Source organism: Sitophilus oryzae, unplaced genomic scaffold, assembly GCF_002938485.1.
Source record: "Sitophilus oryzae breed Bouriz unplaced genomic scaffold, Soryzae_2.0 scaffold_811_pilon_pilon, whole genome shotgun sequence".
NCBI lineage: Eukaryota > Metazoa > Arthropoda > Insecta > Coleoptera > Curculionidae > Sitophilus > Sitophilus oryzae.
This window is the reverse complement of record NW_022147430.1, coordinates 4,254,393-4,267,416: the sequence shown is the minus strand read 5'-3', so window position 1 is coordinate 4,267,416 and position 13,024 is coordinate 4,254,393. Positions and strand designations below refer to the sequence as shown.

Genomic DNA, 13,024 nt, shown 5'->3' with positions numbered 1-13,024 from the left:
TCGAAGACGGCTGGCTAGGTCAAGCCCTAGTGCTTTTCTTGATTTTTTAATGGTGCTTACGGCAGTTTCTTTGATTGAAAAGTTGGCCTTAAGAAGGTGGTAATTTATTTTTAAATGGTCTAGTTTAAAATACAAGAAAATATTTTTGTAAATAGATTTGTGTGAAATAGAAAACGTTCCATTCTTTTTTAATCTATCTACAATTATTGTTAATTTTTGACAAGTGTTATTTAAATTTTTAGTAAATGACGTCTGATTCTTCTAAATGGCGATTGATCTCGCCAAAATTAGAATCGATTGTCGTTCCCCAGCCGTCTTTGACGCCAGTTTTTTTATAATACTGTTTTTTGTAAGTAACTTTATTCTAAGTTTAATCGTTTTTGAGAAATTTCACTTTTATGCAGGGTATTGTATTCTCTTCTCTCCACTGCGGCCACGAGGACCTATTGTGGCTCAGTTTCTACAAGCTCTAATATACAAAGAGCGTTAAAGTTCACCCTCAAACCCAGCCTTTTAACATAGACCGTTATGTCCGAGGGTGATATGTCTCCTAGGTCTGATAAGCCTAGCATGGTTTGCTAAACATCTCAAACCTGGTCCTGCCCCCAACGGGGCAGGTACACATAACGTACTTCATTGTTTCGTTATCTTCCGTACAGAGTCGGCATTCGGCGTCTTCCACCAGTCCCATCCTCTGTAGGTGAAATCTCTAGTAGTGGGAACTATCGAATGAATACTATCGAAACATTCGATAGTTGCAATTCATTCGAATAATTCGATAGCTAGTAAAAAAACATTCGTTGAAAACTATTCGAATAAAAATTATCGAATAGATGCGTCATCTGCCTTGAAATATTGTATTCTAGTAATTCGGCACCAAAAACCATTCATTTATAAAATTCATTCATTTATGAGATTCATTTATTCGTCAGGATCGATTATAATAAAATATTAACTGGATTTTAGTAGTCGCCCGGCGACGTAGGTTTCTTTCCGAGAAACCCGACAGCGGTCGGTGGCAATGCTATGAAAGAAGCCGGCATCTTTGATTTTTTGCGGAGTCATATAAAGATAAGGACACATTATTTTTTTTATTGAGGTGCTAGTATTTACACAGAAAATACATTATGAAGGGCGCTGTTGCCACATATTGGTATTAGTTGATATTAGCAAAGAATATTACTGTTTGGCTTTAGTTAGTTAGGGATACTATCCCTAAGTCTATATATTTTGCATTTTTTTTATTAATATTCGGTTGTTACACTGCAATAATACTTGTTATTTTGCATGTAGGAAAATGATTTTTAATGTTTTTAAGCAAAGACTGGTTTAATAAAAAATAATAATAACAGTAATAATTTGTTATACCTATTAACAACAAAATTTAAAATTTAATATAATTTTTTTTACGTAGTAGCAAAATATAAACAACAAATTAAATGTCAAAATTATTTATATTAGATCCTATTTAAAAATAATATAGTCTTTAAATTTTTTGGCAGCGTTGGTTTATTAAATAATAATAATTACAGAACTAATTTGTTATATTAACAACAAACTTTAAAATCATGAAATATAAACATTTATTAATTTTCTAAGCATGCAGTGTAATGGAAGGAAAATATAAATAAAAAATTAGAAATCAAAATTATTTACATTAGATACTTTATATTACTATTTAAAAATAATATTTACTTTTACTGGCATTTAATTTAAAAATAAACATGTAAGAGGGTATTAGCATAAACAAAATACCAACATCGTTAACTTTTTTTTAAAATTGGCACTGTGTAAAACTTTCAATTTAATTTTCTCATCCCATAGTTTGAGTTCGATAACCATTTACTTAATTACATTACTTTTAATATGATTATTAAGTTTAACTAATTGAAATATTATTAAAACATCTAAAATACAAATATGTATTTTTAAAATTAATTCTAAGTTCATCTCATCTCTCTTAAAATTGCTTCTTCTCAAAATTTCCTTCTTAAAAAATAGACCATATACCATATAAAATAAAATAATTGAAAGATCGGGCTACGGGAAAATCACACAAATTTTCGGAAAAATTTTGACCACCTGCACACGCACACAATCGTCAATTAAAAAAAAACTACTATTTTAGTATTTTAAATATTTTAATAAACGCAAAAATAGCACAGTATTTATAAGGCGAAGTTATAAAAATTTGGAAGAACTAATAATGCACTCACGCACACAAAAATCTAACGAATACTAAATTTCATTTATCAAAAGCATTCAATAGTCGTGGCTCAACGATAACCATTTAGTCGCACGGCGAGGTTGTCACATATGCTTTAGTATACAAATGAATGAATGATTTTATTCGAATAAAACCATTCGATAGTCTAATTCATTCGATAGTTCCCATCGCTAGAAAGCTCAGCAGGCAGTGGCCCGTGTACACTGCAGTGAGTGTACGCGCTCCATTCCTACTGGCCTTTAGGAGTTCTCCTGTTCTATGTTTGGATGGCCCTGCTAGGATTTTCTTGGCATGTTCCACACTCCAGTCCCGGAACGTCGCACCCCTAAAGGCTGATTCATGGTACACCGGGCCGTACCCGAGCCGGGCACGGACGGGACACGGACGCGTTTCGGCGAAGCTCGGCCCGTGCCCGGCTTAGCATGAATGCATACGTATAAATAACATTTGACAATATTTGGCCGTGCCTTCACCGTCGCACGGCCCCGGCCCGTCACGGTGTACCATGAATCAGCCTTAACCCATTCCCAGAGCCTGTCTCTTGCGAGATTTTTTGGAACGCTAAGTGTCAGTTCTGGGCCCACGAATGGCGAGCCTGCACCAATTTTGGCGAGGGAATCAGCACGTTCATTTCCCTCTAGGCCGACATATCCCGGTATCCATATTAGCGACACTTTGTTCCTATCTCCTAATATATTGAGTAGTTTCTTACAATGAAGAATAGACGTGCTTTTCGTTGCCTCAAGTGCTTTTAGCGCGGCTTGACTATCCGAAAATATGCATATTGTTTTCCCGGTGTATTGCTGTTCTACCAGCAGTTGCACACAGGTTTCAATGGCATATAGCTCAGCTTGGAAAATTGTGGTGTGTTTTCCAAGACTGTGATCTAAGATTATGTTTTCCAAGATCTCAGTCTTTGGACTGCTGCAGTAAATTCCTGCGCCAGATCCTTTTTCGTTTTTGGATCCGTCCGTGTACCAACACATTTCCGCATGTAATAATCCGTTTCCCGGCTTATCCCATTCGTCCCTATTCGGAAACAGGACGTTGTAGGTTGAACCACCATAACTTTCATAAGTTTATATATTGATTAACCAGTTAGCAACCCATCAGAGCAAACTCTTTGCCTTCAATTTTCTCGAAAACCATCGCTCTGGGCGATGTGCAACAAAAATACATTTTTGTAGGAAAAAGTATGTAGTTTTCAAAAAATAAACCCACGTTGCAAAAAAAATAATGTCAAAAAAGTTGTTCTCGAAACAACCCCCTACCCTTGCAGAAACTACCCTTTCCGCTTTTCCAAATAATTTTTCACTATCACCATTTGATTTAAGATTTAGGGTCAATATTTATGGCAGAGAATTTTTTTTCGAAATTTTACCTCGTTTTCTAAGCCTACAATTTCAAAACAACCGTTTTTTAAATTCACCTTTCAGTGCCCCTAACTCCCTTAATATGCATTTTCCACCCTATACTTATAGGAACTTTTTTTACGATTTTTAGGAGTACTATCACCCATTTTTTTACACCATTTCAATGACACCCTGTATACAAGTCAAGCGTAGTGGTGTACCATTTATTTTAAGAAGATTAAATTCGTTTTTTTTTAAATTTGTATCACTCTCAAGGTTCAAAGTTCTTTAGACCGCATGTTGACATAAACTTCTTTTCTTAAAATATATGAGAAATCATACCATCATTTTTTTACTAAGGAAGACTCCTTAAGAAAAACAGCCTGTATATTTAAATTATATCCTGAACAAAACTTTTAATGAACGTGTTGTGTGAAAAATACTACAAAATTATTGGACCATACAGTAGATGTTTAATTAATGTAATGTAAATGTAGTTAATGACAAATAAGACAAGACCTGATGATTTTGCAATAAGCACTAATGGATAAAAACGGAATTTTATAGTGACACAGTTAAAAGGGAACAGCTAAAAGGGGGAGTAAAAAGTGGAATGATTGTTTTGTTATAGCGACTTTTTCTGACCTCGGGTGCAGTACATTTACTTTAGCATTAGTTTGCGCTAGAGTTCACCGAAGAACAGGTGCGAAAACTAGAAACAATAATGACTGGTATGGGAAGGATACTTATTTTTGTGTTTTTCATATACGGATGTCAGGCCGTTCAGGTATCTTAATTAAAAATATCTTAATTTTCAACCAAACATCAACCAATTTTAGATTTTTTTTCTGATTCTAGTTTTTTTCTTAATCTACAGAGCTTATATCTACATCGATTGACCACACATTAAGTTTTTTTCATTTATTAGGATAGTTAAGATTTAGCTCCATTTTCCAAATAATTTGTTTTTTTATTTTGTTATATTTTAATGTATAGAAATATTTTTATTTGCAAATAACTATACAGGGTCCGGCAATAGTGCGTCGGGCATCTGTAGCTCCTAAAATAAAAAACTTGGGAATTTTGTTTAAGTTCAAATCTAAAGTATGTACTAGGATGTATTTTAGGAAAATATATTAACTTCTATAGGGTGGCCCAATGTGGATCGGGATGATTTTTTTTAAATGGAACACCCTGTATATTATTGCATTTTTGGCTTCCTTTCGCATCACTTTACATAATCGTAAGACATGAGTAAATATATTTCGATAATTTCAGAGATATTAATAAATAAATCAAAATTATATATTTTTCAGCCTTTTCTTAAAAAAAATTATTAATAATACAAGAACTGTCCTGAAATCAAAACTATATTAGATATTTACTTTAGATGGTCTGTACTTACTTTGCTATAAATATGGAAATCGTGAATCATACAGGATGTTCAAAATTCTACGCCAAACTTTCTAAAATATAAAATAAATTTTCTTTGTTTTTTTAAATGGAACACCCTGTATTTTATTTTTTCAATAGATGAAGAATTAAAAAATGAACATTTTTTGCATTTAGAGTATTAAAATTTTTTAACAGTTTCGCAGATATTCCCGGTTTTGTATTTCATATGGCATTTACTACAGTAAATGTTTACCAAAGCCACCCAATGATTTTTCTCTCGTATTTTACCATTGAAAGCGCCATATGAAATAATACTGCGTGTATCCGGAAAATTATTAAAAATTTTGAAATACTTTAAACACAAAAAATGTTCATTTTTTAATTCTCCATCAAATAAAAAAATAATATACAGGGTGTTCCATTTAAAAAAACGAACAAAAATTATTTTATATTTTTGAAAGTTTGGCGTAAAATATTGAACATCCTGTATGATTTACGATTACCATATTTATAGCAAAGTAAGAACAGACCTTCTAAAGTAAATATCTAATATAGTTTTGATTTCAGAACAGTTCTTGTATTTTTAATATATTCTTTTAGGAAGCGTTGAAAAACATATATTTTTGATTTATTTTTTAATATCTCTGATACTATCGAAATAGATTTACTCATATCTTAGGATTACGTAAAGTGATCTGAAAGAAAGCCGAAAATGCAATAATATACAGGGTGTTCCATTAAAAAAAAATCATCCAGATCCACTCACACTTTTTTGAGCCACCCTATAGAAGTTAAAATATTTTCCGAAAATACATCCTCATACATACTTTAGGTTTACACCTAAACAAAATTCTCAAGTTTTTTAATCTAGGAGGTACAGATGCCCGACGCACTATTGCCGGACCCCTGTATTATTATTATTTTTTAATTATTTCGTTTAATACATTACATATCATATTTGTATTCGCTTTTTCAGGACATAGCTAAAAAATGTGATATACCTGCTACTGCACCTAAAAAAATAGAAGAAGTAATAAATACCTGTCAGGATGAAATAAAAATAGCTATTTTATCAGGTGTGTAATGCTAGTCTTTTAGGATAATATATAAACTACTTATTTTTTTAATTCATTCTAGAGGCTTTAGAAGTTCTGAGTGTGAATGAAGAAAAAGCTAGGGTGAAAAGATCCACATTTAATCCCGATGAAAAACGACTTGCAGGGGTAAGTTTTTTAAATATATTATCAGATTTAACAGCAATATACCTTTTTATAGAAATCAGAGCCTTAAAGTACTAAATACAGGGTGGGTCAAGTGCAAATATTTTTGACCCCAGAAACACGTCTATGAGGTTTTTTAGTATTTTTTTTAATTTGTTATTTTTTTAACTGTTAGTTAAAAACAGTATTTATCTCGGTTATTTTGACCCCAGAAACACGTCTGAGTTTTATTTCGCGAAAATTTTTTTTTTGAGGATTTGGATTTTTTTAATTGTTTAGTCAAAAAACGTATCTTCGTAATAAAGTATCATTAGATAAATTTACAAGATAGACAGAAATCATCTAGTGGTTCTCAAAATTTAAGCAAAAAATTATTTTTTTTTTGAAAATGTTAAACTATACAGGGTCTTAAAAATTCCAGGTACGAGCATTGGTATCTCGGAAACCGTAATAGATACACGAAGATGGTTAAATTGAAGCAAAGTTTCGCTTTGGGATGTTCACCAAGACGCCATCAAAAAAGTTTCAAAATTTTCAAGGATTGCTCAGTTTTTTAGAAAAAAAACGGGATTTTTTTGAAAATCAATTTTATTTTTTTTGTCGTTACTTTTTAGAAAATAAAAAACTAATTGCACATTCTCATAGCCACTTTATTAGGGCTATCTGATAGTATTTTTAGATTTTCAAATTAGCTGATAATTTGTGAGATACAAAGGAACACAATATATCGGAATACAGTGTAAGGCCAAATTATTTTTTTTTTAAATACGGACCTGCATTTTTTATTTCAGGTTTTGAAAGAACTCGGTCTCCCGAGTACAATTATATGCTACACTTTATATTTTTTTGTTTTGGATATTTTAACAACATCAAAACTATTTAATTATTATTTATACTGATTTCAAGTTCGGCTCTGTCTTTTTTTAATTATTTAATCTGATTATATTCATCGCAACAATATTGATCAGCGCTCATTGAATTAGGAAATTGAGCCAATTGAAAGATTCAAATAAATAATATCCAGGTCAGAAATTTAAAGATATTATTTTTATTTTTTTTTACTGTGAATTTGAAATCTCAGTGTACGATCTAATAATATGCATTATATTAATCGTAGTTATTATAAATAAATCAACTTCTACAAACTAGTTTCTAATGCTCTAAATGTTCAAAGGGTTACCACCCTCCTTATCTATTGCACAGGTTTTTTTTCGTTCAATTTTATTTATAGCTCTTTGAACAGATGTTCTTATACTTCCGAATGCACTTTGTACTCTTTATTGTAAATGTTGAGATGTATTGATTTAGATTTAACAATTATTGACGTCGAGTAATGCCCCCCTCCGCTCCATGGCGATAGGTCCAGGAACCTCGCTGGCCATTATATTGCATCTACACTCTACCATTTCCAATTCATCTCATCTTCCGTGGAAATGATTTGATTGCTTATATTTATATAAACATATAATCCTTAATTTAATTTAATATTTATATTTTTTATTGTTTTATATTTTTTTATTATTTTATTGCATTTGATTTTCCGTATTCAGTGTTTTACCCCACGTCATAGTTAGGTTTGAAAGCTAATCAATATTGTAACGATGAATAAATTATTTTATTATTTATTAAAATATTTAAAAAAAAAACAGAGCCGGGCTTGAAATTAATTTAAATAAATTGTGTTCAAATGTCCAAAACAAAAAAAAATAAGTGTGGCATATCATTGTACTCAGGAGACCGAGTTCTTTCAAAACCTGAAATAAAAAATGCAGGTTCCCTTAAAAAATCAAGTTTTATTTTTTTCCTTGCGAAGTGCTCTATTTAGAAAAAAACTGTAAATAAAGGTTTTTAAATTGACGGACTTCACTATATTTTCTTTTTCAAAATTAGTGGGTGGATAAAAAAATTCTAGTCAAATATTGTCAGTTGCGTAGCTGTTTAGACACCTTGTATATGACATTTGATATATCCAAATAATTATTCTGCTAAAAATGTGACCTGATTTATGACATACAGTGGTGGCAAAAAGTATGGAAACTTTTTACTTTTTAAAATATCACAGAAAATATTGCTATGCTTAAACTCTCAGGAATATAAATGAACAGCTTATTAGCAAATAAAAGTATTCTAAAAATTACACAGCGAAAAAAATCTGTTTAGCAGTTTTTGTAGGAGAACAATAGATTTCTGGTAGCCAAAAGTATGGAAACCATAAATAAATACATTAAAATTATTTAGTTTAAGCTGATAAACGGTACGATTTGCTTCAGATAAATATAAACATCATGCCCAATTCTAAATATTTCTCTACGGACTTAAAAAATAAAATAGTTGAATTATACAAGAGCGGTTATAAACAAATTCAAATAAGTAAAAATTTAAACATTTTATAAGGCACCGTTTCGAAAATAATTCGTAAATTTAATAAAACAGGGAACGTTTCAACAGCTTTTAAGTCAGGAAGACCAAGAAAGTTGTGCAGCAGGACAATGAAAGTAATGAAGAGAATATCAATGGGAGATCCAAGAAAAACATCCACAGACATTTCTCGAGAAATGGGTGAAAGGGGAATATCGGTGTCTGCACGCACGGTGAGAAGAAGGTTGGATCACACGGGATTTTTTGGAAGAGTTGCGGTGAAGAAACCACTGATATCAAAGAAAAATAGGATGGCCCGCTTTAAATTTGCTCAAGATCATCTCACCTGGTCTTATCAGAAATGGAATACTGTACTGTTTAGCGACGAAAGCAAGTTTCAACTGTTTGGTAGTGACGGGAGACATTATGTCCGAAGACCAAAATGTACACGGTACAGACACAAGTACCAGATGCCCACAGTAAAACATGGGGGTGGGAGTATAATGGTATGGGGGTGTTTTTCTCGCTCAGGTGTTGGTCCTCTTGTTAAAATTGATGGGATAATGGACCGTTTTTTGTACAAAGACATATTGGAGAATAATATGCTGCCTCATGCTGATGAAGAAATGCTACTCAGATGGTTGTTCCAGCCAGACAATGATCCCAAGCACAAATCTCGGTTTGTTCAAAATTGGTTAAATGAACATAATGTTCCACTAATGGATTGGCCCTCACAGTCTCCGGATCTTAACCCCATAGAAAATTTATGGGACCATTTGGATAGCAAAATTCGAAGCCATTCTATTTCAAATAAAAATGAATTATGGGAAGTGCTAAAAACTGAATGGGCGGCCATTTCCAGTAAAGATTGTACGAGATTGATCGATTCGATGCCACGAAGATGTAGAGAAGTAATTAATTCAAAGGGATATTCCACTAAATATTAGTAATTTTTATATTATCTTGAATTTTAATAAACATTCTTCTTAAGTTTCCATACTTTTGACCAAGAAAATATTCATATTTTTTTATATATTTTTTGATAGCTGTAATTTTTATTTAAATGTATTAGGTTTTGTAAGAAATTATTTGTAGGTCAGGATTATATAAGTCGTTTTATTTCATATTTTAATTTCTCAGCATAAATGACAAATTAAAAAAGTTTCCATACTTTTGGCCACCACTGTATACAGGGTCAGTCTTAAATAACTGCAAATATTTTCACAGGGCTGTTAGATCTCGATAAAAAAAAACATATTTCTCTTTACCGTTGTATATACAGGGTGTCCCAGGCTGAGCGTGCATTAGAAGTTTCTAGAGAACTACAACATCTAGCTCGGATATTTTTTGCACATCATAGTTTTACAACGAGATCTATCGATTAAAAATATTTTCAATATGGCGGCACTTCTGGAAATACCGGAAGTTGACAGCAACTTTCTTATTTTAAATGGGTGCCCCCATTTTTTATTACATACTTAAACTATCTGTAAAATTTTATGAATTTTGATATTAAACACTCTGTATCTAACAATCACCGTTTTTGATAAAAAAAAAATATTAAAATTTTAGACGAAAAAAACTGCCTGTCAAAAAAATGTGTATAGCCTAAACGTCAAATTTAGTGATTACCACAACCACTGTGACATAAAGATAAAACATGTAGCTATCTATTTCAAAAATTAAATTGTTCGAATGTCATATAATAATGGCCGCAGCTGTCATAGAATTGAGCGATTAAAAAATTATCATAAATCATTTTTTTCAAATGGAACCCACTTTTTTTATTTCACTAGTGAAAAGGCTTTTCAATTCGTTACTTTTTGACAATACATGTTCCTATACCTAAAATAAATCGTTTCAAAGTTATTTAAGATTTTGTTTTAAAGCGTATATTTTTCTTGATTTTAACCAGTAGCCTATGACTTTAAACGTCAAGTGATGTAAAACAATAGATCTGGCCATGTCATGCGCCAACTTTGCGCTGTTTTTTTCGACCACATTATGGAATATTATTAATAATATCAACTACTTATTAGATATCACTAAAGAGCAAAAATACGAGATATATTTTTATAAATACACTTTTTAAACTCTTAAAGCAGACTGTATTTATAATATAGGAAATTCAAATAATTCTTTTTTGACCGATGGAAGTAAATTGTCTGACCGTTTGACACTTAATGTCAAAGGAAGCTAGATAAAATCAAGAAAAATATACGTTTTCAAATTAAATCTTAAATAACTTAAAAACGATTTATTTTAGGTATAGGAACATGTATAGTTAAAAAGTAATGAAGTAAAAAACCTTTTCATTAGTGAAATAAAAAAGGGGGTTTCCATTTGAAAAAAAATATTAATGATAATTTTTTAAACGCTCAATTCTATGACAGCTACCGCCATTATTGTATGACATTTGAACAATTTAATTTTTGAAATAGATAGCCACATGTCTTCTCTTTATGTCACAGTGGCTGTGGTAATCACTAAATTTGACTTATAGGCTATACAAATTTTTTTGACAGGTAGTTTTTTTCGTCCAAAAATTTTAATTTTTTTTTTTCTCAAAAACGGTTAATGTTAGATATAGAGTGTTTAACATCAATATTTATATAATTTTACAGATAATTTAAGTGTGTAATAAAAAATGGGGGCACCCATTTAAAATAAGAAAGTTGCTGTCAACTTCCGACATTTCCGGAAGTGCCGCCATATTGAAAATATTTTTAATCGATAGATCTCGATGTAAAACAATAATGTGCAAAAAATCTCCGATCTAGATATTGTGGTTCTCTAGAAACTTCTAACGCACGCTCAACCTGGGACACCCTGTATACTAATAAATAACTTAAATAGTAAACTAAAATTTGAAAAAAAAATTTTAATATGAAAAAATAAAATAAAAACGCTATCACCTCCTGTATATTTTGCTGATATTTAGTTATACCTTGTAGATATAGGGGTATTTAAAATATATCTCTCGTATCTAGTTAGCCAGAACTTTTAGTTTACTTATTAATTTTTTAAATTTATTATACAGGATGAGTCTTAAATAAGTGCAAATATTTTTAGGGGTAGTATATTTCCACACCAGAAACACGTCTATGAGGTTTTTTCGTCAAAAAAAATGGAAAATTTGGAATTTTTTGAAAAAAAATTTGGATTATTTTTAGATTTTAGTTAAAAACCATAATTTCTTGATAGTATTGCAACATATGTATATTAAATTTACAAGAAAGAAAACCCGGAAAAGATCCAATAGTTCTCAAAATTTAAGCAAAATATACAGGGTGAATCTTAAATAAGTGCAAATATTTTTAGGGGTAGTATATTTCGACCCCAGAAACACGATTATAATTTTTTTCGCGAAAAAAAATATTGAGCATTTGGAATTTTTTGATGTTTTTTTTAGTTTTTAGTTAACAAACATAATTTCTTGATAATATGGCAACACAAGTAGTAGATTAAATTTACAAGAACCGTAAAAATTTCGTGGTTTTCAAATTGTAAGCAAAATATATATTTTTTTTGAAAATTTTTAAAGTAAAGTAACTCGGTTATTTTGGACTTATAAGACAAACGGCAACGAGAAAATAGTTTCTTTTACCGAAATCTACCAGCCCTTTTATTATTTCAAAAACGGCGAAGAAAAAATATGTTTCTTTTATCGAATGAAAATATTTGCACTTATTTAAGACTCACCCTGTATAATTATCATCACATTCATTATCATATCATATTCACTTCAGGTAATGACAGAAAATAATTTAAGTTTATTTTCCACCTATAGGTTAAAGTATACTAATAAATTATTTGTTTATAGATAAAAGTCATTTGAAATAAAATAATCTACGAAATTTTTAGGCAATAACGCAAAATTAATGCCAACATTTTTAACTATACATTTTTACTTTTACTTCAGCTATCGTTTCTTATCGAAAAATATTATATTTGAATAAAATTATGACGTTCGTTTTTACTCCGAAAGATTAATTTTAGAAAGTATGGTCTTTGTCTTTTATGTAAGACAGTAAGTATTCTTAACAGCGATGTTGTGAAACGATGAACCACATTGTCGAGAAAATGAATAATTAATCGGTATAATTTACATGGAATACATTTTTTGTTAACAAAAGAAAACATCCTCTACCAAGAAGAAACGTCTTATACTTTATATCCTATATAAATTTTAATTTATTTACAGAAAATTTATTTGAGTGTTTCAAAAAACATGTGCCATATCTCGCAGATTTTCTCTCGAGATTCCTCATGCAAAAATAACATTTATTTTTTTATATCAACATAGGGTCAAAAACTTAACTATCAACAGGAGGTTAAAGTCTTATTTTCTTCCAAATTATAATGCTCTTCCAAGTGTTTTTAGCGATTCGAATGAAATTTTGAGAGTAAAAATTACTATGAGTTTTACATATTTTAGTGCTAAAAAAGTGTCGAAATATTCACCAGGGACG

The 13,024-nt window shown here is 30.6% G+C and overlaps 1 protein-coding gene across 1 annotated transcript in view; it reads left to right on the top strand.

Annotated features, from left to right (window-relative positions):
- The first annotated feature begins 4,208 nt into the window (after positions 1–4,208).
- The window catches only part of LOC115889232 (general odorant-binding protein 70), a 36,806-nt gene continuing 27,990 nt past the window's right edge, over positions 4,209–13,024 (top strand). Inside the window, exons 1-3 of the mRNA XM_030909178.1 lie at positions 4,209–4,366; positions 5,951–6,050; positions 6,112–6,197. Of these exons, the coding sequence (XP_030765038.1) occupies positions 4,304–4,366; positions 5,951–6,050; positions 6,112–6,197 (249 nt within the window). The 5' untranslated portion in view covers positions 4,209–4,303. The remainder of the gene's footprint in view (positions 4,367–5,950; positions 6,051–6,111; positions 6,198–13,024) is intronic.